This window comes from Mastigoproctus giganteus, chromosome 7, assembly GCF_048544385.1.
Source record: "Mastigoproctus giganteus isolate SK-2022 chromosome 7, ASM4854438v1, whole genome shotgun sequence".
In the NCBI taxonomy this organism is placed as follows: Eukaryota; Metazoa; Arthropoda; class Arachnida; order Uropygi; family Thelyphonidae; genus Mastigoproctus; species Mastigoproctus giganteus.
The window spans coordinates 141,503,127-141,530,333 of NC_143581.1; the positions used below are offsets into that span (position 1 = coordinate 141,503,127).

The window sequence follows — 27,207 nt, forward strand, 5'->3', positions numbered from 1 at the left end:
AGATCCTGTTGCAGCAGCATAGTATCAGTAGTGTCCTTGACAACCCTGCCTACCTTTGTATCGTCTGCAAACTTCGACATTAAGCTTGATATACAATCATCAATATCATTTATAAATACAGAAAACAATAATGGACCCAACACTGAGCCCTGAGGAACTCTACTAATAACATTAGTCCACAACGAGCAGTGTCCATTGATTACCACTCTCTGTCTTCTCCCCCTCAGCCACCCCTTTATCCACAGCAGCAATTTACCTCCAATGTCACACTGCTCCAATTCCTGGTTTTGGTTTTGTGATCTAATACTACATTACCTTCATTTGGTATTGCTATCTCATACTACATAGCTATATTCTGGACACCGTTAATCTTGACGATGATTACAGAAACGGATTGCTTGTTAATTATGTTTGATACATTGAGAGGGTTAGCCCTCGAAAAAGTCCCTTTCAATATATCTATATACCTATAATTAACATAATTTTATTTTATAATATAATTTTGATATGTAAGGTTTTGCCTTATGTTATATTGCATATATATATTTTTTACAGGTTGCCATAGGCACGTACATAGGCCGTTATATTACCGGTTGGTTTTTCGGTATACACTATAACCTGCTAAATTTTGATTATAAATACACCATTAGACTCTACCACTAAAACTAACATCTTAAATAATAAAATACACACACACACACACACACACACACACACACACACACACACACAAACTTTGTACCACGTTAATAATTTTCATTTTTGAACACAACTCTTTCATCGGTGAGTTCTCAGAGTTCGTGCTGGTTCATACAGTTGGTTTGTGTGGGCTCCTGCAGTAGTGAATTTTCCAAATGAAGTTGGGCTGCAAGTTTGAGTTTCTTTGGAAATTTCTGAGTTTTATAAAAACAAATAGTTTTTACATAAGTTTTTAAATATTGAAGTGTTCTTATTTTGATTTAATTGTTCAACGTTAGAGTGAAACTGTCAAATCAGAATTTTAAAAAATGGCAAGAAATCTTGAAGAAATAAGCTCGTTGTTACTTTTTTTTTGTATTTTGCATAATCACATAATATACATCTATTTGTGTATTATGTGATACAGTTTCATCAACTTGTACAGTATAGATTTCCAGAGGTTTTATCTGATTTTCAAAGCTACTTTCTTACTGTTATCTATTATAAACTACATCTACAAATACTTGGAAACGTGGATAGGCTATCACAACACCTATTAGATTTCTAGACAATTTGTACATAAATGGATGCATTATCTGAAATTAACTTGAAACGTTTATATATTTGTAAATACCCCACACATTGAAAACTTGCAAAAGGATTAATGGTCACTTGGAAACATTTTTGATACTAATTCCAGAATTTCGAAAAAGTGAGTCCAGAGCTTTTATAAAATATCTCTTCTGAACAGAATATTTATAAAAGAAATAAATGAAAAGACAATAAAACAGTATTGCCCATCTTATTCATTTGTTCGTAAATATTGGTGTGTCCTTTTTAAAAGGATAATGTTGACATTAAATACTACTAAAAATTTGGAAGTGTCATTTCTGTTAGTAGTGCACAAAAAGATATGTTTTATTATCAAATGGGGCTCAGCGAGATGGTTGAAATCATGGGCAGTCCCAAGCAGGAGCTAAAAAAAAGCGGTCAAAATAATGTGGATTTTTTCCTGATAATGATAGAATTGAGGTTAATAATTCCCCAGAATGCTGCTTTAGCTCTCATGTAATCTAGAAAATCCTTGATTGGCCCAGGTTAAGATACCAGTATTTCATATGAATATGTTTTCATTATTGTTGACCATAACTTAGACATGAGAACTAACTGCTGTAAAGGTTTTCCCTGCTAAAAGGGAAAATAATTACGGCAACATCTTTGTCTCACATTCTAATTTTGTATATTTGAGGATTTGTCTTATATTTAGTTTTTGAGCTGAATTCTTGGACTGATTGTGGAAAGAAATTAAATCTATGTATTTTCTAATGAGATCAGCAAAGAGCATGTTTATATACTGTTTGCTATTCACAAGTAGACAAAAAAGAAAAAGAAAATACACTTCACTACAGAGGAAAAGCATTTAATGGTTACCTATATGTGCTAATTGAAAAATTAATAAAACCATATTTTATGTATGACTTTGTATTATGTATCTTGGGGCCTTCTTCAGTAACATGCAGAAACTGAAAGCTTATTGCTGATTATGCTTTTGTACCATAAATTGTCAAAGAACCAAGACCATGTTTCTGTTTTACATTTAACACAATATCTACATTCTTCATCAACTTTTTGGATACCATGATTGGATGGATAGCATTCAGGAAATATAGTCACATACTGAAGAGCAATATCCCAGTTTGTCTGAAACGTAAAATAATGAATCAATGTATACTCCCCACCATGACTTATGGAAGTGAAACTTGGGCACTCACCAAAAGAATGGAAGAGAAGCTTAGAACTACACAGTGAAGAATAAACGAATTATACCGGGAATCAGACTGTTAGATAAGAAGAGAAACACATGGATTAGGCAGCAAACTCAAGTAAAGGACATTCTTATCAAAACTAAAGAACTAAAATGGTCTTGGGCAGGACACATAGCTCGAAGACATGATGACAGATGGACTAAGAAAATAACAGAATGGTACCCAAGAGGAGCTAGAAGAAAACCTGGAAGACAAAGGCGGAGATGGATAGGTGAAATTCATGAGTTTTTGGGTAGTAAATGGATGGCCAGTGCTCAAAACAGAAGGAACTGGAAAGTTGCTGGAGAGGCCTTCATCCTGTAGTGGATTGAAAATGGCTGATGATGATGGTGGATGGGTTAGTTATAGATACGACAATATAAATATATTTGTCTTGTCTTATCTTCACAGGTTACTTGCTGAAGTAACCAGTGGAGGCTTGTTCGGTAGCATTTGGAAACTGACGATTACTGCCAAGATCCTTTCTTACGTACTCCTTTCAAAAATCATGTACAGGCATACCTCGAATAACGAATAGGATGCGTTCCACGAAATTACTTCGTTAAGCGAAACTTCGTTTTCAGAGGTAAAAATACTATGGCCAGAATAGGGATACGTTCCTACGTAAAGAAAATGAAAATCTTTTTTTTTTCGGACAAAGAAAAGTTTTATTAAATAAACAGTCAACTTACATACAAAGTGAAATCACATTTTAAAATAGGAGTCTAAAGTTGATTGTTTATGCTCTTTTTCTCTTTCATTTAACAATTGCCTATACGGAGTTATTGCATTTAACACTGATCTCTTAACAATAAAACTTCTTCCTAAATCAGGATCATTTTCACTAAAAAAATTTAAAACGTTTTCAATGTCATTTAAGCACCTTTTTAAATCTTTGGTTTTTTAACACTTTTTCGGCTGGAACTTCTTTAACTTCGTCTTCATTGCTAACAAGGTTTTCTAGATCTTCCACTGAAAAACCATCATCTTCTGCATTCAATAAATTTCTAACATCCTCTTCATCGACATTTTCGAAACCTATTGATTGAGCCATCTGGATAACTTCATTTCTAATTTCTTGGATGTTATTTTCTTCTTCTAGTACAACTTCTGGCCATATTTTGCGCCCAACTTCATTTAAGCATTTCTTAGTGACTTCTTTCCAAGAACTATCAATGTTTTTAATGGTGTAGTTTTTCCAAAAAGTTTTAACTGTCATTTCCTCTTTATCCTCTAGTTCAGTTAAATTGCTTAATGTTCAACGCAGATAATAAGCTTTAAATGATGCTATTACTCCCTGATCCAATGGTTGAATCAGGGAAGTTGTGTTTGCTGGAAGAAACACAACTTTGACAGGAATGCATGTGTCCAACGTGTTAAGATCAGTAGGATGTCCCGGAGCATTGTCTAACAACAAAAGAGCTTTTTCTTCAAAGTTGTTTTTTTGACAATACCGTTTTACTTCAGGACAAAAGTGGTTAACAAACCAATCAGTAAATAACTTTTCCCACGCTTTTCTATTTGCTTTGCATATTACAGGTAAATTCATTTTTATGTTACCTTTTAACGCCCTCGGATTTTCTGAATGGTAAACTAATAACAATTTTAATTTATAATCGCCAGAGGCATTTGATCCAAAGAGTAACGTTAAACGGTCTTTGGCTGCTTTGAACCCAGCAGCTGATTTTTCTTCAATAGAAATGAAGCTTTTTGTTGGTAGCCGTTTCCAGAACAAACCGCTTTCGCCAACATTGAACACCAAATTTGGAAAATTTTCACGTTCAATTATTTCCTTTAGTTTTTCTGGAAACTTATTTGCAGCTTCTCCTGTTAATTTTACACTATGAATTCTGGCCCGTTTTTTAAATTTCTCGAACCAACCACGAGAAGCCCCAAAGGTTTCCGTAATTTCTTCAGTTTGTTTAGATTTCAGGTGATTAAACTGGAATATTTTTTTTTTATGTTAAATGGGGCTTGAAATTGCCGACTTCGTTATATCGAAGCTTCGTTATCAGAGGTAACGTTAACCGAGGTATGCCTGTACGTTATGATTTTTGCTTTTTCTGTTTTACTTTTTTTTTTTTTTTTTTTTTTTTAAGGTTGTAGCTACATTATTCACGAATAATTTTTTAATAAAAATTGTGTTAACATTTTTATTTGATGCATTTTTGTAATTTTTAATCCATAGCCCTTTGCTATTGGGTAGGTAAATAGTGACTGTCCTTTTTATATATACATATATATATGAGTAATATGGAAAGAAAGTTTAATAAATTGTATCAATTAATACTTATGGGCCAATGCAGTTGCTAGAGCAATTATGCATTACAACCATAATGTGTATAAAATATTTTGTATAATATTGAAGATAATAATATAGAAGTTAATTCAAGCAGACAATACCAAGTTGGATTTAAAGAAATGCAAAGGGATATAAATATATAAGACAGAAGGCAAAAAAACAAGGATTTCTCTGTTTCTGTAATGATCAGTATCTGCTAAGATATATAAAAATTCTTGATATAAAGATATAAAAAAAATTATATATATATATATATATATATATATATATATATATATATAATATTTTTTAAATGTGCCATTTGCATAAGCTTTCCAGGTAGATGGATAATGGATGGCTGAACTTTACTGTACTTTCATTGTTTCATCAGATAATAACTGTGTACAATAATTCCTCACCAACCATGAATTTGAGATAATACTATTTTTTATCTGTATACCAAGATTTTACATTCCATGCTTTTTTTTACATATACATAATTAATCTCTTTAATCAAAAGAACATGACTTATTGATCCTGCCTCCTGTTCAGAATGGGAGGGGTCTAGTTGGTAGAGCAGAGGGAAAAGATTTGTCTACGTTACCTCTAGTGGTTTGAGAACTTTTTTTCACTACATCATACTTGGAGTTAAAAGTTTTGAGATTACTGTATATGACAATGGTTGAGCAATGAAGAATCAGTTCTGCTTTTTTTATTCTTTTCTTTTTATTATTTGATTCATTTAAAAATGTTTTTATCTGACTATGATGTGATAAATTTAAGTTTTTCTCAATGTGCTTATAATTTAAAGTTTCTAGAGCTCAGGCATAAACACAGTTAGCGTTGTATCAGTAATTGACTGATTAATTAACAAGAACGTACTGTTTCAGTTTTTTTAATTAATTTTTATGAATTTAATATTCCTTTCAAGGTGTTACATATAGTAACTTTTATGTATACCACACTTTATCAACAGTACACCAAAAAAACAAAAAGAGATTCCAACAAGAGGAGGAGCTGATACCTCTCAACCAGAGAGAAGAAAAAGGAGGTTGGTTTTAATGTACTTATTATGATGCTCTGTTTTAGTTGGTTTTGAGTGATGAGTTGTCTTTATTGATAAATAATGAATATCATATACTAATTTTAGTCTGATTTAGTTTTGTATACCTGTTTCAACTGTAGACAAACCTACTCGTGGTAATTGAAATAAATACACCAACCCACTTATATGACAGTCTTTAATGTGATAGACAAATATACAACAATACCTCGCTTAGCACGGCTTCAAACAGCACTGGTTTCACTATAACACAGTTTTCAATTAAGTTTAAGTTGAAAATTTACTGTACGTGGTAAAACTCATTTAATAGCCTAGACACGTACTCTAGATATATATGCTGCAGTGCTAACTCTATTGTCGCACATGCATGTGTCAACGGCTCCCTTCGGGCGATCAGCGGCAATGTGCAACTGTGTTCAGTATTCTTAATTCCATCCTGACAAGACGACGTGATAGCTTTTCAAACTTTTCATTTCACTGTTTATTTTTTACCCCTTTGAATATGATCAAAAACATATCTGCATCTTGACTAGAAATCACTGCCAGCAACATGCATTCTGTTTGGCAGCATGTTTTGCCCCATTTGGCAAATGATTTCACTGGTTTTGAATTGCAAGTTCAGACAACTGCGGAAGACATTGTGAAGATTGGAAAAGACTTGGGATTCGAAACTTTGGACACTGCCAAGGTACGTGACTGCATTGACGAGCAAACTGCATATGAAAAAGAGCAAAGCAATTCTGAAGTGGCATCTAAAGAATTTTCAACAGAAGAATTGGAGAAAGTTTTTCGGGAGGTTGACATGGCCTGTGAGGCGATTATGAATGGAGATCTGGATGTTAAATGTAGCATCCAGGTACAGCAAACTCTACAAGGTGGGATTCGATGCTACAAAGACTATGCTAAGAAAAAGAAGAGATGACTTCATTATTAAAAAACAAAACACAACAAAACTTGTTTTCTCATGATGTTACCTTTTCATTAATAAAATTTTTGCAATATTTTTTATTTAAAAAAATAGCCAGTTAAAAGGAGTTGAAATAAAAAATATTGGACACTGCCATTGTACGCAAACTGTTTCTCTGGTAGGCATTAATTTAAAACTTGTTATAATTATACCTCAATCAGCATGGTATCACATAACATGGAACAATTTTGGTACCAATTATCAGTGCTATGTGGAGTATTGCTGTACATGCCAGAACCTTTGGATCATCATCATCAGCCATTTTCAATCCACTGCAGGATGAAGGCCTCTCCAGCAACTTTCCAATTCCTTCTATTTTGAGCACTGGCCATCCATTTACTACCCAAAAACTCATGAATTTCATCTATCCATCTCAGCTTTTGTCTTCCAGGTTTTCTTCTAGTTCCTCTTGGGTACCATTCTGTTATTTTCTTGTCATCATGTCTTCGAGCTGTGTGTCCTGCCCAAGACCATTTTAGTTCTTTTAGTTTTGATAAGAATGTCCTTTACTTGAGTTTGCTGCCTAATCCATGTGTTTCTCTTCTTTCTAACAGTCTGATTCCCAATATAATTTGTTCCATTTTTCGCTGTGTAGTTCTCAGCTTCTCTTCCATTCTTTTGGTGAGTGCCCAAATTTCACTTCCATGAGTCATGGTGGGGGTATACATTGGTTCATTATTTTACATTTCAGACAAACTGGGATATTGCTCTTCAGTATGTGACTATATTTCCTGAATGCTATCCATCCAAAATTTATTCTTCTCATGATTTCCAGCCATTTATCATTATTACAGCTAATAACTTGTCCCAGATAAGTATATGACTCCACCTTTTCAATTACTGCTCCTTCAATCATTATTTCCCTTTCTGTGGCATACTTGTTCATCATTACTTTTGTTTTAGCCATATTCATCTTTAGTCCAAAATCCTTACTAACTGTGCATAACTGATTAAGATTTTCCTCTAATTCTTTGGGATCGTGGCTTACGACCACAATGTCATTTGCAAATCGTAAATGGTTTAGGTACTCTCCGTTCACATTGACTCCTTTCTGCGACCAGTCTAATCTTCTGAAAGCTTCCTCAAGGGCAGCAGTAAACAGCTTCGGAGATATTGTGTCTCCTTGTCGAACTCCTTTCTCAATTTTAAATTTCCTACTGTCTTTGTCTAGTCTAATAAAGGAGGTAGCACTCTCATATATTTTCTTCAAAATCATAATATATGGGGTATCTATGCCTTGTCTTTCCAGTGCCCGAAACATTGCCTTATGCTGTATGGAGTCAAATGCCTTTTCATAATCCACAAATGCCAGGCATAATGGCGTTTTATATTCATTTGCTTTCTCCATTAGCTGTGATATTACGTGAAGGTGATCCATAGTTGAGAATCCTGTCCTAAAGCCAGCTTGCTCTTTCGGTTGATTCTCATCAAGTATTCTTTCTAATCTGTTAGTAATGACCCTTGTGAACAACTTGTAGATGTGGGATAACAAGCTAATTGGTCTATAATTTCCAATTTCTGATCTATCTCCTTTCTTATGCAGCAAAACTATGGTTGCATTATTCCACTGCTTAGGCGTCACACCTTTTCTAATGCACTATGTGAAGAGCCTTGCCAGTTTTTTTGTTATGTCTCTCTCTCCCAATTTTAACAACTCTACAGCAACTTCATCTTCTCCAGGGGCTTTCTGATTCTTCATTTTCTTCAATGCATGTTCTACCTCATCAAGAAGAATATCGGGTATGTCGTATGTGTTGCTACTTTGCATTCCATCTTCCCCACTGCTGGCATCATTCCCTCGCTCCTTGTATAATTCTCTATAGTAGTCTTCTGCTATTTGAATTATGCCTTCTCTGCTGTTTATAAGTACACCATCGCTATTCTTCAGTTTCAGTATCATTTGTCTTTCTGTATTACTGCTCATGGCTGCTGATTTAAATCCTTTGTTTTCCCTTAATGCTTGTTCTACTTTTCTTGTGTTAAATATTCTTGTCTTATTGCATAACTCAGTATACTCAATTTTCTCCCTGTCAGTGTTTTTCTTGCTCTTCATTTGTCGTCTTTGGTTCATCATGACAAGTGTTTCTTGACTAATTTTTTCTTCTTTGGATTTATTTTTCCCTGTAGGTTTCTTGGGCTTTATCACTTTCAGAAAGTTGTAGTATTCCTCGTCGATATCTTGGTCCTGAGCAGTCTGCAGAAGCTCAAACTTGTTCTTAAGTTCCAGTACATACTGCTTTTTCTCCTCCTCTGTTATCTCAAAGACCTTTTGTATTATTTACTCAAGTCATTTTTTTCCTTTCCTACATCTATATCAAGTGTACATCTTACCATTCTGTGATCACTTCCAACATTTACCTTATTCAGGACAGTAACATCATTCACAATATATCTTCTGTTAGTGAGGATGAAGTAGATTTTATTAGTTGTTAATCCATTTGGACTCTTTCGTGTCGTCCACTTTCTGTTCACCCTTTTCTTGAAAATAAGTGTTCATTACTGACTGTCCTTGAGATTCTGCAAATTCCACAAGTCCTTCACCTCTTATTTCTTTCACCAATTCCAAAATTTCCTATAATTCTTTCTACACTGTTTTGCCTTTTTCCAACCTTAGCATTGAAGTCCCCCATAATAATAGTGTAGTGGGTTTTCTGCTCATCTAGAAGACTCTTAATTTTGGTGTACATTTCTTCAACCTCTTCATCATCATGGCTCGATGTTGGTGCATAAATCATTATAATCTTTAGCTTGTACCTCTTAGAAATCTTGAGTATTAGTCTTGACACCCTTGGTGATGTACTTTTGAATTCCAAAATGTTGTTTTTAAAATCTTTATAGAACAGAAACCCAACTCTGCCTTCACTCCTTTCACTGTTTCCATTGGTGTACTGCAGATTTCCACTTGATAAACTTATAAGTGATTCATTTCTTCTTCTTGTTTCAGCCAAACCGATGATATTCCAATTCACATTTTCTAATTCCTTTTCCAGCTCTAATATCCTGTCTTCACCGATGAGTGATCTTACAATTGGATACAGAGCATGAAACAACTAAAAATGCCAAAATCAAAACATAACCTAGAAGAAGAAATTTCTGTATAGGAATTAAATCAAGTATTAACAAGTTTTAAGAAAAAAAATCATCAGGAGAAGATGGTGTCAACATAGAATTGTTGACAAATCTTTACTTTAAAATTAAGACTTTTTTTTTTTTTTTTTTTTTTTTTTTTTGTAGTTGTTGGCACATCGGCTTCTGTGGCCACAATGCACCTTCCAAGGTTTTTGCAGTACTTTGATCCAAGCCCGAGGCGGGATTCGAACCCGCGACCTTTGGGTTGCCAGGCAGGCACTTTACCCACCCGGCTAGCCCGGTCCGCAATTAAGCCTTGTGAAGCTCCTGAACCAATTAAATCACCTTGATAGGGCTACAAAATATTTGCAAAAAATAATAAAATACAAACTAGATAGGTACTATAGTGATAAAATTGGAGAAGAACAATATGGATTTAGGAAAGGAAGATCTTGTGCGGGTGTATTTTTTACTTTGAAATTACTAATTGAAAAACAGAGTTTAATAGACAAACAGATATAGCATTCATTAATTATAAGAAAGCCTTTGACTGTGTGGAAAGAAATAAAGGTGAAGGTAAAGAAAGCCAACACAAGAACCACGGGAAACTTTTAGTGGTCAAACATGTTTCCCGGTACTGCAGCGTCTCCCTGAATTCTCAGTAAACAGATGGTGTGTGTTATTGTTATCGCCACTATCACCTTGATAGTGGCAGTAGAAGTCGATAACGATGTATTGATTAGTTTTTAAAAGCAGATTATTGAAGTTCATGAGTGTATTGCCTTCATGGCTGAAATTTACTTATGGGTACACCCTCCAGACTGCCTCAGTCTTAGGGTGTTTATTCCACCTTCCCACTGTTTTAACCTGATGGGAAAATGATGTCTACTGCAACTACTGATAACAGACACAGTCTGTAGAAGCCATTTTCATATCAGGTTAAACCAGTGGGAAGGAGTATAAACACCCAAAGACTGAGGCAGTTTGGAGGATGTACCCATAAGTAAATTTCAGCCCACTCATGAACTCCGATAATCTGCTTTTAATAATAAGAAAAACTAATCAATACATCCTTATCGACTTCTACTGCCACTACCGATAATGCGCACCATCTATTTACCGGGAAACGCTTCTGACCCCTAAGTTTCCCGTGGTTCTCGTGTTGTCTTTCTTTAACTTAGCCAAAATAAACTTTTAGAAATACCAGCTGATGATAAAACTTCCAACCAAATAATAGCTGTAATCTATAATACATCTTGGCCTAAAGTATTGCAAGTCACTATTCGTGTACAGTGAAACTTCTCCTAACGGACACCTCTCGTTAAGGGACATCTCACTACAACGGAAATTTCAAATTCCCCAACTCACCTCCATTGGTTTTAACGTGTTTTCAGCTTCTGTCTAGCGGACATTCTCTGTAACGGATGCGGACAGGCAATCTGCACTGTTTCGTTTAGATTAGCACTTAATTTGATCTCCCCATAACGGACTGCGGGAGAGCTCACGGCCCTTTTTCTACGAACTTTTCTTCCACATATTGCCTCAATCTATTTTCTATTTCCGATTCTCTGAATTTTATCAAGGTTTACATCGCGGTTGTAAACCCTTTTTCAAGAATTTTTAAGGCACGTGTAAAACTTCTGATGAATTCGGTATGTGCAGGGGGCGGAGTGAATTTGGTCGGCCTTTCGTCTTTTGAGTTTCAGTTTTCAGTTTTGTTCAGTGTCGTGTGAAGTGCACAATGTCTTCTCGTAAACATTTAACTTTAAAAGATCAAGTCGAACTCATTAATGCGTATGATCGGCAAAAAAATAGTGTTCGCAATCTTGCTGCAAAATTCAAAATCGGGAAGACGCAGGTAAGTGACATCCTAAAGGAAAAAAATGAACTGCTCAAACAATTTTGGCAACACGGAAATGATCAGGTTCAAAAATCATTCCCGAAAACTGTTGGACTTCAAATTGACAATGTTACGTATGAGTGGTTTTGTCGCGCACGTGCTAAAAAAATTCCCATTAATGGGCCTATTATTAGGGAAAAGGCTTTGGAGGTTGCGAAATCTATGGGAGTAAATGAGTTCAAAGCTTCTGTGGGGTGGCTAGACAAGTTCAAAACTCTGCATAAAATTTCTTGGAAAATCGTAAGTGGTGAAGGTGGATCTGTTGATACTGGGGTTGCAACAGAGTGGACCGTCAAATTGGAATAGTTATGTCGTGATTTTGAAGCTAAGGATATTTACAACTGTGACGAAACAGGGTTGTTTTTTAAAGCTCTTCCTGAAAAAACAATGAGTCTGAAAAGCGAAAAGTGCCAGGGTGGAAAAATTTCTAAGGAACGCTTGACTGTACTATTGTGTACAAATATGCTGGGAGACTTTGAACAACCTCTTGTTATAGGAAAACCACAAAATCCTCGTTGTTTCAAGGGCATAAAGTTGAATCTTTTGAATGTTGACTGGAAGTCTAATAAAAAAGCGTGGATGATACGAGATATCATGAGCGAATGGATAAGTCACTTTAACCAAAACATGATTCGTCAAAACAGAAAAATTATTCTTTTTATGGATAATGCTGCATCTCACCCGCACATTGAATTGTCCAACATTCAAATCGTTTTTCTGCCACCAAACACATCTGCAGAGTGTCAGCCCTTGGATCAAGGGATAATAAAAAATTTTAAACTTCACTATTTTCTGTTGTTTTAAGACATCTCATTGCAAACACGAATGATGTAAAATGTGCAAGTGACCTTGCAAAGAAAATCAGCATCCTGGATGCGATTCAATGGATTTCCTCTTCAGTAAACGCAATTAGAAAACAAACTGTCTTGAACTGTTTTGTAAAGTCTGGCTTCTCAAACGCAAAAATTAAAGTTGTGAACAGCAATGTGGAGCACCAAGAAGAACAAGAACTTCAACATCTATTGATAATGTATGATACTTCTGCTACAAGTGACCCTGGCTACAAAGATATAGACTCGAACCCCACTACAGAAGATGGTGCTCCAGATATCAACGACATTATCATCGATATTTTTCAAGAAGTTCCTCATGAGGATGAAGAAATGGAAGGAGGTCATTCTGTCGAAGAACATATTAAGGACGAACCACCGATGAAAATAGAAGAAGCATTCATACAAATCAGTCGTTTAAAGGCGCCTCCGTAGCCAGGTGGGAAGGAGCAGCAGTGCGTAGCACACGCTTCTTGATTAGACCGGGGTCCGAGCCCGTCACCATCAAATATGGAGGATGCGGAAAGGTCAGGGAATGACCACCGCATTTCCCGGAGCAATATGGCCTTAGTTGCTAATGCTCCTAAAAAAAACAAAACAACAGCAACAGTCGTTTAAAAATGTTTTTCATCGCTGAAGAAGATACTGAAGGACTTTCGATGGTTTCTTCACACAAATGTTGAAAACAAAATTATCAGCCGGAAGAAGGTGCAGAAAAAAATAAGTGATTATTGTATGTATTTTTCTTAAGATAAAGTCATAATATGCATAGCACAATTGTATGTATATTATTTACAAAAATATTGTGCAAAATCTGTATATATTTAAATTTAATTTTACATTAAATGTTTAACGATTTTTCTTTCTATTTTTTTTTCTCCCTCAGACTTCTTGTTAGCGGACACTTCTCTCTAACGGACAGATTTTCATTCCCCATGGCTCTCCGTTAAAGGGAAGTTTCACTGTATAATAAAATTTCAGAATATTTTAGAAAAATATACTTTTTGGTTAAAACATTTTTTCCGTTTTAATTTTCAGTTTTCTTATATTACACCAGCAGCGTCATCCCATATTGCACATTATTGTATCATCCTTGCTTATGAGCTATGAATAGCAGGTCAGTCAGCAATGACAGTTAGGTGTTTATGATAGAGGGTTGCACTAATTTCTATTCAAATGTCTGAATTAACACCAAGAAAACAAAGCTGTTATAATGATGCACAATGAGAGCATTACTAATGTTAGAATGGCTAACTAATTTATAAACTAAATAATAGTGTTCAGAAGCTGCCATTTCCAGATTGTTGAAATGATTTAGGGAAGTATGAACTATAGAAAGGAAGACTAGAAGTGGCCATCCTAGGATTTCTTCTGTTCAGCAGGACAGAATTCTAAAAAAGTTGTCATAAGGATTGTTTTGTCACCTCAACAGCACTTACAGGTGACTGTAAATAGTGCACTTCAGTTGATGCAAGCAGTAGGACTGTTTGCCAAACACTGGTTTCAGTGGGATATAAAGCCTGTAGATCCAAAAAGAAGCCTCTTTTGTTTAAATGAAAAACAGTGCTGTCTGGGTGGTGGTGCCCACTGAGAACGGTAGTCTTCTCTACTAGAGAAGCGTTACTTATTCGAACTAGTGCAATACCTGGTATCTCATTGTGAAGGTAGCCACAATATGAGATATAATTAAAACGATGCCTTTGCACTACAAAAGTAGTTTAATTTTATGGGTTAACTGTGCTATCTGCACCGATATTATATAGTTAATTTAAACACATGTGGAATTATGCTTTCTGCATTTAGTCTTTAAATAGGGGAATTACATACACGTAGGTTTAAAGATCATATGGGGGAGCATATAGAAACAATAGAGCCCAATGGTTATGAGAAATCTGCTGTGGCTGAATGCTTTTGGGAGGAAGAGCATCAAATTTCTCCTGATAATTGTTGATCTTTTGCATAGGTATTGACTCCGGAAATGGGTCAAGAGCGTATGAATTTTTTCTTAGGAACATAATGCTATTAATAGAGATAAGGGAGTCTGTATTCATCTCCTATTCAATACCATGAACCTACAGGTGTTATTTAAGGAGTACCATGGCTGTAAAATTCCACTATTGAAAAGGAGGCAGTCACCTGATAAGCTTTGATATCATTTTTACCACTTTTAGCTCCATTACATTTATTTTATTTTATTTTTATCACTTAACTTCATAGTTTTATCGTTTGATCTTATATTAAAAATACAGTTTTATCCTGTATCTAATTTTTATTTTATTATTATTTTTTTTTTCCCTGTCTATTTTTGTTCCAGACAGGACAAATTAATTAAACCTTGAGTGGTTTAACTTTAGTTAAATCATAGGTGATACTATTTTCTGCCTTCCATGTAAGCCTGTTCAAACTGTGGCTTACAGGCCATGTGTGGTCCAAAGCAAGGTTTTATCCAGCCTGCAAAAGAAATTAATAAATTACTACTGGTCATATTAGATAAACTAGAAGCAAAATGTGAAACTATAGCTTTGCAGGTTATCCGTCAGCTTCAAGGTTGTTTAGATATAAGTAAGTACCTCCAACATTTTGATATACACGTGATATCTAATCAAAGAAAGAAATTATTTCAAAGCCACATTGCTTTAAGGTAGTGGTTCCCAAACTTTCTTGGTTCATGGCTCCCTTAGTGTCCCAGTAATTTTTTCACGGCACCCCTGAGCCAAAAGAAATACCTAAAACAGTGGTTTTCGACCTTTTAATAATCCGATTCTCTCTGTATATATGTATATGACATGCAATTTTTACATATGAATTGGAAAGATGAACAGTTAATAACATAATTATAATTATTGGATTAATTGATTTTATAAATATAAAATTTCCTTTATGAAACCCATTCTTGGCAGTTTTAAGAAATTTTATAAGGCATGAACAACTGGAAAATATTCCTTATACACCTCCCATATATTCTTTAACGATAGTAATAAAATGCTTCCTCTTATCAAGTTGGGGTTAGGAGGTACATTTTCCCTGAAAAATAATTTATTGGAATTATTTTGCTGTGGTCCTTCCATGTTTTCTTGCATCTATGGATCCTAACAGATATAATTTGTATTCCAGTAATAGGAATATGCAAAACCTTTATGAGAAGGGGGTCCCTGGCAGGCTGGGACCTGGGTGTGACCACGTTCATTTGCATTCTGTAATGTAGTGCATGGCACTTCCAAAACCACTACGTGATAATGCAGGAACACAGCTCAGAGAGAACCCTGCTCCTAGATATCCTTCATACCTTGCTGATGCAGACTCCAACACTCCCTTTGGTCCATTCAACCGGTAGACCAAGGAGAAGACTGCTTATTTTAGCATTAGTAGAGGCATATGATGCAAGAAAGCAAGCTTCTGCAGCATCAGTCAAAAAAAAAAAACAAAAAAAAGGACATTCCCACTTCACCCCTCCGTTCGTTCCAAGTACCTGTGCAGCACACCTTTAAATTTATTTAGGTTATCAACTTCCACAACAAAGTATGGAAGTCTGTTCCATACGCTGGTTAAAGACAAACTTCCGCACATCTATCCTACATCTGTCTTTCCTCAATTTGAATTTATGCCCTCTCAAATGATTATTATGAGGAAGAGGAAGAATTCCATCAGCACTGAGCATGCTCAAACCATTCAAGGCTTTATACACCTCAATCAGATCACCTCGCTGGTGCCTAGTCTCCAGACACTAATTTTCAAAATTTAAGTCTTTCTTCACAAGAGCAACCCTTTGTTCCATTCACTAATCTTGTTGCCCTTCTCTGTACTCATTCCAACAGCTCTACATCCTTAAAATGAGTCCTCCAGACCTGTATACAGTACTCAAGGTGTGGCCTGACCATTGCCTTATATAAGAGGATAATCACCTCTTTATCCCTGCTAGAAAAATTTCTGTATATCAATGACAAAACACTATGAGCTACTCTTGCAGACCATCTGCACTGCTCAGAAAACTTCATATCTGCCTGCACAATTACCCCCAGGTCCTTTTTGTTCACTACCACTTTCAGTATAGTACAACAGAGTGGATACGTCACTGTGGGGTTGCTGCTTCCCATTTGTCAATTTTAAACTTCATTTGCCACCTCTCAGCCCGTCTGCTCAACTTTTCTAGATCCTGTTGCAGCAGCATACTGTCATTAGTGTCCATAACAACACTGCCAACCTTCGTATCGTCTGCAATTGGACATTAAGCTTAACATACCATCATCAATATCATTTATAAATACAGAAAACAACAATGGACCCAATACTGAACCCTGAGGGACTCCACTAATAACATTAGTCCATGATGAGCAGTGTCCATTGATTGCCACTCTGTCTTCTCCTACTCAACCATCCTTTTATCCATAGCGGCAATTTGCCTCCAATGCCACACTGCTCCAATTTGTGCAGCAGTCTTACATGTGCAACAGTATCAAAAGCCTTTCTAAGATCCAAATATATGATATCAAAGTTATTCCCTGCATCCAGTCCCTTTGTGACCACATCATAGCATCCAGTCAAATTGGTCAGGCAAGACTTTCCCTTAACAAAACCATGCTGTGTCCAAACTATAACTGAAGTCTTGTCTAGATGATCCTGCTGTGTTTCTTTAACCAGTGCCTCCATTACTTTTCCTGGAACAGAAGATAAACTAACAGGTCTATAATTACTTGTGTTGCCCTTTGATCCTCCTTTCTGAATTGAGGTCACATTTGCACATCTCCAATCCATGGGTACCTCCCCTGAGTCCAAAGAATCTCTCATAATTATGGCTAAGGGTGTGCTTACTTCCTTTGCTGCCTCCTTTAATATAACTGGATAGATCCCATCCACCCCGGGTGCCTTTTTTTTTTTTTTTTTTTTTATCTTCAACAGTTTGTCTTCCACTTTTCTCTCAGTTATTACAAAATCATCCAGCTCACTGCCAGAGTTTAACTCACCTCAGGCATTCCTCTCCCTGAATAACTCCTCATGGGTGAATGTAGATGCAAAATACTTATTTAGTTTGTTAGCCACCTGGGAAGGATCATCAACAATTGAATCATCAATATCCAATGGACCAATCTGCTTCATCCCTTTCCTTCTAGAGTTTACATAGGTAAAGAACTCTTTGTTGTTTTTCTTTGCAACCTTTGCCTGCCTAATATCCTTTGTGACTTGATTACAGACTAGCTTATATCTATCATAGGCTTCAATGTCACCCATTAATTTATATATATCCCATGCATTTTTCTTCTCTGCAACGTCTCATTAGTTCATCTGATATCCTAAACCTTGAACAATATTTCTTAGTTGGTATGTAAAGCCTAGTAGCTTCCAAGATAAATTTTTTGAATGCTTCCCATTTTGAATTTTCTGTTGGTAACATCATCAGTTGGTCCCACCGTATAGAATTTAAATACTGTCTCAGACCACCGTCGTCACCTTTATGAAAGCAAAAACCCTTCCCTTTGCACCTGATGGTAGTTACCTCTTTCAGTAAATCCCACTTCAGCACACTGATCACTGCCACTTAGTGGTTCCTTTATCTGCAGATTCTTAATGCATGAAGAATCACTACTGATAATCAGATCAAGAGTATTACTCCCTCTAGTTGCCTCCTGAACATGCTGATGTAGAAAAAAATCATCCAATAAATCCACAAAAGCCTTGCTAGTGTGAGTGACCAACCCACAAATTCCAATCAATATCTGGGAAATTAAAATCCCCCATTATAAGACTCTCTGATTTACTGGCCCACTCTATGTCCATGTACAGTTCCCTATTATACTCATCAGAGTCATTAGGCCTATAACACACTCCTTGGCGCATCCGTAGCTGTTGGGCAGGAGCAGCAGTGCATAGCACACGCTTCTTGATTAGACCAGGGTTCAAGCTCGTGATCACCAAATAAGGAGGATGCAGAAAGGTCAGGGAATGACCACCGCATAACCCGGAGCAATATGGCCTTAGTTGCTAATGCTCCTAAAAAACCATAATAACAACATAACACACTCCTACTCTCAATTTTGATCTTCCAATGCTTATGTCACACCAAACTGACTCGACACTGCACTGTCCAGCAATGTCGACTGGCTACACTTCCTTGGATTTTGTGTTTCTTAACTATTAGTATAACCCCTCTTCCCTTCCTATCTTGTCTAACCTTCCTGTACACATTGTACTCCCCAAATTCCAGTTCTGCATTCCTTATATCTGTGTGACGCCATGTCTCTGATATCCCAACAATATATGCCTTTGATGTTCTGAGCAATACCTCAAATTCATCAAATTTATTTACCAAACTCCCAGCATTGGTGTACATGCAAGTATACATGCACCTGTTCCTATTCTTAGCTACCCTAACACAACCCATGTGTTTACTTGTACCGCAATGACTCCAAGCAGTCTCTGATATACCCTGGCATCTTGTTTTCCAGGCTGCTGCTGATTCCAATAGAAGCAGTGCAAGAATCACTTTCACCTCTGCCATTGGCTACTGATAATCTATTAGTCCTTATATCCTCCCCCAAGCTAGCAGTTTTCCGACCCACCTAACACTGCCTCGATATCATCAGCGAATATTCTTGCACCCTTTCTATTTAAGTAAAATAGAAAGGTGTTAAGTAAAATTATAAAAGGTGTTAGCAGTCTCTCCTGTTAACCAGACTGAAAAAAATTCTACCCCTTGAGCCTTGCACAATCTTTCTAGGGCCAAATTGATCAACAAGGCTCTCATCATATACTCCCTCCTATCGAGTCTGGGCAGAATTGCAGATACTTTCAAATTCAACCCTAACTCGTGGCTTTTTTTTTTTTTTTTTTCCCAACAGTATTTTAAGGCATATTATCTAAGAATAACTTGCCCAGGCTATCAAAACGCCAGACCAAGATAGAAACAAGGAAGAATTTTCATAAGGATCCAACATTCTGTATGTGTGTTGAAGATTATTTGTGTCTTGGGTGGAAATTAAGGAATCTGTAATTGAGGAAAAATCAAAAATTACATTTTTTAATTTTTGATTTCTGAATCACAATCACATTTTAGTCCATTTGTTGCATTAGAGGTGTATATTACTATGTACATCTGGATCACCTGGCGTATTGTCAGAATTGGCATAGCTCGCTTTTTCTGGCATTTTCATTACTTTTAGACATCTTTCTTCAGGTTGAACAAATGTAGAATGAAAATGTGGCAACCAATTCTCTGTTTGCCTGATTGATTTCTTGTAGAGAACAGAAAGTGAGTAGTTTTTGAAAGCTGGTGAATTCCGTGCGAGTCATTAGCACTTGCTCTTTTTCTGATTTTGCAACCTGGTGTAAAATCTCATTTTCTTTCGTATTTATTTATTTTGTAGAGAAAATAAGTGGTTACTTATTTTCTCTCTAAAATAAGTAACCACTCTCGTCAGTCTTGTAAACTTATGTGTACAGTATTGAAGTTAGCTTCAAACCCAATACGGTTATCTTTTGAATGAATTTACACAGAAAAGCTTCTATAGAAGCAGTACTACTAAAGTTTATTAACTGCTTACAGACAAATTCCTAATTCCATAGGTCTTAAATTTGTCAATCTGCTAGCCCTGAAATTCTCATTTCTCGAAATTTGTGATAAAAAAAAAGTGTTGAGTAGGACATTACATGATTGTTCATAATGAGTTAATGTGAATAACATTAATTAAAACGATAACTAATTATCGAGTGAAATCCAGCACAATAGAACTATTTAATAATTACAATAATGTGTGCAATAATGAGTATCTGCAATTCCACCAAGGCATGATAGCATGGACTATACATATATGCCAAAAGCCTTATGGATTAAGTTAAATCACCTTTATAATTGTGGCCTGTCCTATAAGGTGGAATCTGTTTTGTAGGGACAGTACATTTGAACACGATAGTCCAAAGATCTTTGCCATTTTCATTGATGAGAACTGAAAGATAACAGGGTAACTGCTAATGGAGAGAGGGTAATATAAATATCTGTTTATCTGATAATATGGGTCAAAGTAATACTTCCACATGTCTCAAGAGTTCGTGTTTGTGGCTGATGTTGGCAAGGTTGTTGTGAAGGTAGTGAGGATTCAAATGAACAGAAAGATAATTTGGCTATGGATGCAAAGAGAAACAGGAAAGAGTTCTTTACTTATGTAAACTCTAGAAGGAAGGGAATGAATCAGATTGGTCCACTTTATCTATGTTTCAACTGTTAATGATCCTGCTCAGGTAGCTGACAAACTGGATGAGTATTTTGCATCTACATTCACACATGAAGAGTTGTTCAGGGAGGGGAATGCCAGAGGTTTATTAAACTCTAGTAGTGAGCTAAATGATTTTATAATATAAGGAAGGCACCTGGGGTGAATGGGATCTATCCAGTTATATTAAAGGAGGCAGTAAAGGAAGTAACCAAATCCTTAGCCATAATTATGAGAGCTTCCTTGACTCTGGGGAGGTCCCCATGGACTGGAGATTTGCAAATGTGTGCCCCCAATTCACAGACGATCAAAGGGTGACATAAGTAGTTACACTTCTGTTTGTTTAACTTCTCTTCTGGGGAAAATAATGGAGTCACTGGTTAAAGAGGTGATACAGGATCACCTAGACAAGACTGCAGTAATAATTTAGACACAGCATGGGTTTGTTAAGGGGAAGTCTGTCTGACCAATTTGATTGGATACTATGATGTGGTCACAGAGGAACTAGATGGAAAAAATTATTTTTATATATATATGCAGATTTTAGGAAAGCTTTTGCAACTGTTGCACATGGAAGACTACCGTACAAATTGGAGTCGTATGGCATTAAGGGCAAATTGCCGCTAGGTTGGACACTGCTCACTGCTCTTTGGTAACTAATGTTATTGGGTCCATTGTTTTCTGTATTTATTATTCTGGCACATTATTGCCTCAGTTGCCAATACACCAATAAACACCAAACCAACCAACCAATCAATATGTATTAATGATATTGATGAAGGTATATCAAGCTTAGTGTCTAAGTTTGCAGACAATACAAAGGTTTGCGGTTTGTTAATGACACTGATAATAGTACTCTACTGCAACAGGATCTAGAAAAAGTTGAGTAGATAGATGAGAGGTGGCAACTTAAGTTCAAAGTACTGCATATGGATAGCAGTAACCCCCAGATTAACATATCAACTGTGTGGTACTACATTCATAATGTAGTACCACAAAGAGAATGAAAAGGACCTGGGGGCTAATTGTGCAGTCAGATATGAAGTTTTCTGAGCAGTGCAGACAGTCTGCAAGAGTAGCTCGTGATGTCTTGTCAGTGATATACAGGAATTTTTCTGGCAGGGATAAGGAGGTGATTGTATAACACAATGATCAGGCCACACCTTGAGTACTGTATACAGGTCTGGGGGTCTCATTTTAGGAGCTGCTGAAATCAGTACTGAGAAGGGCAGCAAGATTAGTGAATGCAACAAAGGGTTGCTCTTACGAAGAAAGGCTTAAGAATTGCAAATTACAGTGTCTGGTGACTAGGCACTTGTGAGGTGATCTGATTTAGGTGTATAATGCCTTGAATGGTTTGAGCAAGCTCAATGCTGATGGGATTCTGCCTCTTGCCAAGATTAATCCCTTGAGGGGACATAAATTTAAATTGAGCAAAAACAGTTGTAGAATAGATGTGTGGAAATTTGCATTTAGTCAGCAGGTGTTTGATTGCTGGAACAAATTTCCATCTGTTGTAGAAGTTGACAGCTTAAATAAATACAAGGTAGAACTAGGTAGCCATCTGGAGTGAATGGATGGGTGAAATGGGAAGGGTTTTTTTTTTTTTTTTTTTTGGCTGATGCTGTATAAGTTGTTTTCTTGCATCATATGCCTCTGCTAATGTTAATAATGTTAGGGAAACAAATTTAGATAACTTAAGAATTGTGTGCAGATAGTGAAGTATACAGAATACTTGTTCTTAACTGTCTACAATAATGTCGAGGACACTGTCAATAAAGTGAGTGAATTTGAACTGCCAAAAGGACAACAGTGTTGACATATCTGAGCTAACAGGAAAGTGCTGTCACTCAGAAATGTGGAATGATGAATTTCACTATGATATGTATAGTGCATTCTTATTAAATGCAGCCTGAGTGTAATAAAATGGTTTCCAGATTCAGAACTTATATAAGCGAGGATAGAATCTGTATGGTGTGAGGTAGTTGAAAGCAAAGGTAAAGTGAGATTAGGGATAGCTATAGACCAGAAGATTGTGAACAGTACAGTAAGAGCTTCTACATGCTCTTATGATAAGAGCATGTAGAAGCTCTTATGGCTTATCTTATCACCAAGAAAATGTGACACGAAATGATTCCATTGTACCACTCTGTACCATGCACGAGCAACACATGACCCAATCAGTATCCCTACTGATTGCGTCATGCTGTTTCTTTCATCATTCTCCACCATATTTAATAAAAAGTTTCGATGGAAAAGAATTTATAATTCAACATGCCGAAGACTAATAGTTAGTATTGTAAGATGTATACAGCACGTATATATGCAATGCGTCTGCCAAAAACCACCTCCATTGAGTACAAAGGAGATATCTAAGCTATTTAAAAGAAATTACAGCATGAAATGGAGTTGAACAAAGAAGCCAGAGAGGTTCCATCCACATCTTCAGAACTTTACATCTCCTCAGAAATATTAGAAGTGAATTTAGAAGAAGGCGTCATGGAAATTGATACTGCAAATGAAAACGATGAAGAGTCCTTGAAGCCCAGTCATAAATGAAAAGCGAAGAAGCCAAAACTGACTGCCAGAATTACTCCATCAAATCTTTCAACACGTAATACACAGCCAGAATCAAATGTCAGACTGTAACAGCTGTCATGGCTCTCTCTCAAGAACAAAGTGATTCCGGCTCTATCGAAGTGAAATGGTTTTAAATATCATCTAATGCCACAGCACTTGCCGAAACTATATTTGGTAATGGAATGTCTCATATTTCCAAGACTTCCATTCATGCAGATTCGTCGCCTATGGCATTCATAAGGTCAATACGGGATCCTCATTCAAGTGATGAATATTCGCCTAAAGAAGTTTCATTTAACTTCCACTATGCATGCTCTGCACCCACACACACAATTTTTTTATAATTCTTGTTGCAGTAGCCTACTCATTACTATCTTTAACCACTCAGCCAGCCTTTGTACCATCTGCAAACTTTGAGATTAAACCTGATACACCTCTATCTCAATATCATTAATAAATATTGAAAACAACACTGAACCCTAGGGAACTTCACCGATAACATTAGTCCACAAAGAGCAGTGCCCATTGATAACCACTCTGTTTTCCATCCATATTATTAATAGCTTTTCCATCTTCAATATAACACCTGAACACTGTTGATCTTAAAAGCATTGATCCTTTAACTTTTAATTCTTTTATGTACTCGCTGTTCTTTGAAACAGTATTCACTGTTGAAGCAGCGAGACCTAATTCCCATGCAGTAGATGACAAACTTTGTCCTGCGTGTTACTTCTTAATCATTTTCATCTTCATTTCTAGATGAATTTTGTTTTGTTTCCTAGCACTGCCACCACTTGCACTTTCTGTTGGTCGCTTTCCCTTCATCATTGTAATAAGCAAATAGAAGTGAAGAGAAGATTCTGAAAATTAATTTTTTATGTGTTTGAAGATTTCAGTGAAGGGAAAACACATTTCACCATAATAACATAAAAACCTGCACAATTCCATTTGTTGGTATTATCACCAATGCAATAAGATCAAGTTTACTACCCGTTTATAATAGATTTCACTAACAGAAAAGCCCAATGAACTGGAAAGTGCAAATTGTTTTTATTGTTTTATGGTCATGACTTCCAGAAATATGCTTTAGAAAAATGTTAAAAAGGCATTAAAAATTGATTCTTATAACGGAACATATGATAACGATGAAAGTGTAGCCCTGCCTCTCAACCAATAGTAGCGTTTGTAAATGTGTTGGCCACATGTTTTGTTTTTACATCCTTTAGCATTATCATTAGTAGTGGCATATGATGCAAGAAAGCAAGCTTATGCAGCATCAGCCAAAAAAAAAAAAAACCGCTTCACCCCTCCATTCGTTCAAAATACCTGTCCAGCTGAGCCTTAAATTTATTTAGGCTATCAACTTCCATGACAAGGGATGGACGTCTGTTCCACCAACCAACTACCCGCTGGCTAAAGGCAAATTTCCACACGTCTATCCTACATCTGTCTTTCCTCAATTTGAATTTATGCCCTCTCAGGTGATTATTCTGAGCAAGAGGAAGGATCCCATTAGCACTTAGCATGCTCAAACCATTCAAGGCTTTATATAACTCTATCAGATCACCTCGCTGCAAAACTTAAGCCTTTCTTCGTAAGAGCACCCCTTTGTTCCATTCACTAATTTTGTTGCCCTTCTCTGTACTCGTTCCAGCAGCTCTACATCCTTCTGGAAATGAGGCCTTGAGGTCTGTATACAGTACTCTAGGTGTGGTCTGACCATAGCCTTATACATGGGAATAATCACCTCCTTATCCATGCTAGAAAAATTCCTATATATCATTCACAATACACCATGAGCTACTCTTGCAGCCCATCTGCACTGTTCAGAGACTTCATATCTGCCTGCACGATTACCCCCCCATGTCCTTTTCTTTCTCTACCACTGTCAGTATAGTACCACAGAGTTGATACATTGCTCTGGGGTTGCTGTTTCCCATATGTAGTACTTTACATTTATTAATGTTAAACTTCATTTGCCACCTCTCAGCCCATCTGCTCAACCTTTCCAGATCCTGTTGCAGCAGCATAATGTCAGTAGTGTCCTTGACAACCCTGCCAACCTTCGCATCGTCTGCAAACTTGGACATTAAGCTTGATATACCATCATCAGTATAATTTATAAATACAGAAAACAACACTGAACCCTGAGGGACTCCACTAATAACATTAGTCCACGATGAGCAATGTCCATTGATTACCACTCTGTCTTCTCCCCCTCAACTACCCCTTTATCCATAGCAGCAATTTGCCTCCAATGCCACACTGCTCCAATTTGTGCAGCAATCTTTCATGTGCAACAGTATCAAAAGCCTTTCTAAGATCCAAGTATATAATATCAAAGTTATTCCCTGCATCCAGTTCTTTTGTGACTCCATCATAGTATCCAATCAAATTGGTCAGGCAAGACTTCCCCTTAACAAAACCATGCTGTGTCCGAGCTATAACTGAAGTCTTGTCTAGATGATCCTGCAGTGCTTCTTTAACCGGTGCCTCCATTAATTTTCCTGGAACAGAAGTTAAACTCACAGGTCTATAATTATTTGTGTCGGCCTTTGATCCTTCTTTGTGAATTGGGATCACATTTGCACATCTCCAGTCTCCCCTGAGTCCAAGGAAGCTCTCATAATTATGGCTAAGGGTTTGCTCACTTCCTTTGCTGCATCCTTTAATATAACTGGATAGATCCCATTCACCCCAGGTGACTTTCTTGTGTTCATCTTTAACAATTTCTCCTCCACTTTACTCTCAGTTATTACAAGATTCTCTAGCTTACTGCCAGAATTGAATACACCTCAGGCATTCCCCTCGCTGAATAACTCCTCATGTGTGAATGTCGATGCAAAATATTCATTTAGTTTGTTAGCTACCTGAGCAGGATCATCAATAGTTGACCCATCGATATCAAGTGGACCAATCTGATACATCCCCTTCCTTCTAGACATTACATAAGTAAAGAACTCTTTGCTGTTTTTTTTTTTGCATCCCTTGCCAAAGATTTCTCTTAATCTGCCTTTGCCTGCCTAACCTCCTTTGTAACTTGGTTACAGATCAACTTGTATCTATCTGTGTCACGTGTTAATTTATATGTATCCCATGCATTTTTCTTCTCTGTCATATGTCTCATTAGTTCATCTGACATCCATTTAGGCCTAAACCTTGAACAATATTTCTTAGTTGGTATGTAAAGCTTAGTAGCTTCCAAGATAAATTCTTTGAATGCTTCCCATTTTGAATTTACTGTTGGTAACATCTTCAGTTGGCCCCACTGTATAGAATTTAAATACTGTCTCAGACCATCGTAGTCACCTTTACAAAAGCAATAACCCTTCCCTTTACCCCTAATGGTAGTTATCTCTTTGAGTAAATCCCATTTCAGCACACTGTGATCACTGCCATCTAGTGGTTCCTTTATCTGCAGATTCTTAATGCATGAAGAATCACTATTGATAATCATATCAAGAGTATTACTCCCTCTAGTTTCCTCCCGAACATGCTGATGTAGAAAACAATCATCCAATAAATCCACAAAAGCCTTGCTAGTGTGTGAGTGACCAACCCACAAATTCCAGTCATTATCTTGGAAATTAAAATCCCCCATTATAAGACTCTCTGATGTACTGGCCCACTCTATTTCCCTGTACAGTTTGTTATTATACTCATCAGAGTCATTAGGCCTATAGCACACTCCTACTCTCAATTTTGATCTCCCAATGCTTATGTCACACCAAACTGAATCGACATTGCACTGTCCAGCAATGTTGACTGGCTTCACTTCCTTGGATTTTATTTGTTTCTTAACTAATAGCATAACCCCTCCCCCCTTCCTATCC

The 27,207-nt window shown here is 36.5% G+C and overlaps 1 protein-coding gene across 1 annotated transcript in view; it reads left to right on the forward strand.

The window, feature by feature from the left end:
- LOC150083234 (uncharacterized) overlaps positions 1 to 27,207 on the forward strand; it is a 480,979-nt gene that overhangs the window by 399,066 nt on the left and 54,706 nt on the right. Inside the window, exon 3 of the mRNA XM_090378445.1 lies at positions 5,741 to 5,815. Coding sequence (XP_090234571.1) covers positions 5,741 to 5,815 — 75 coding nt within the window. The remainder of the gene's footprint in view (positions 1 to 5,740; positions 5,816 to 27,207) is intronic.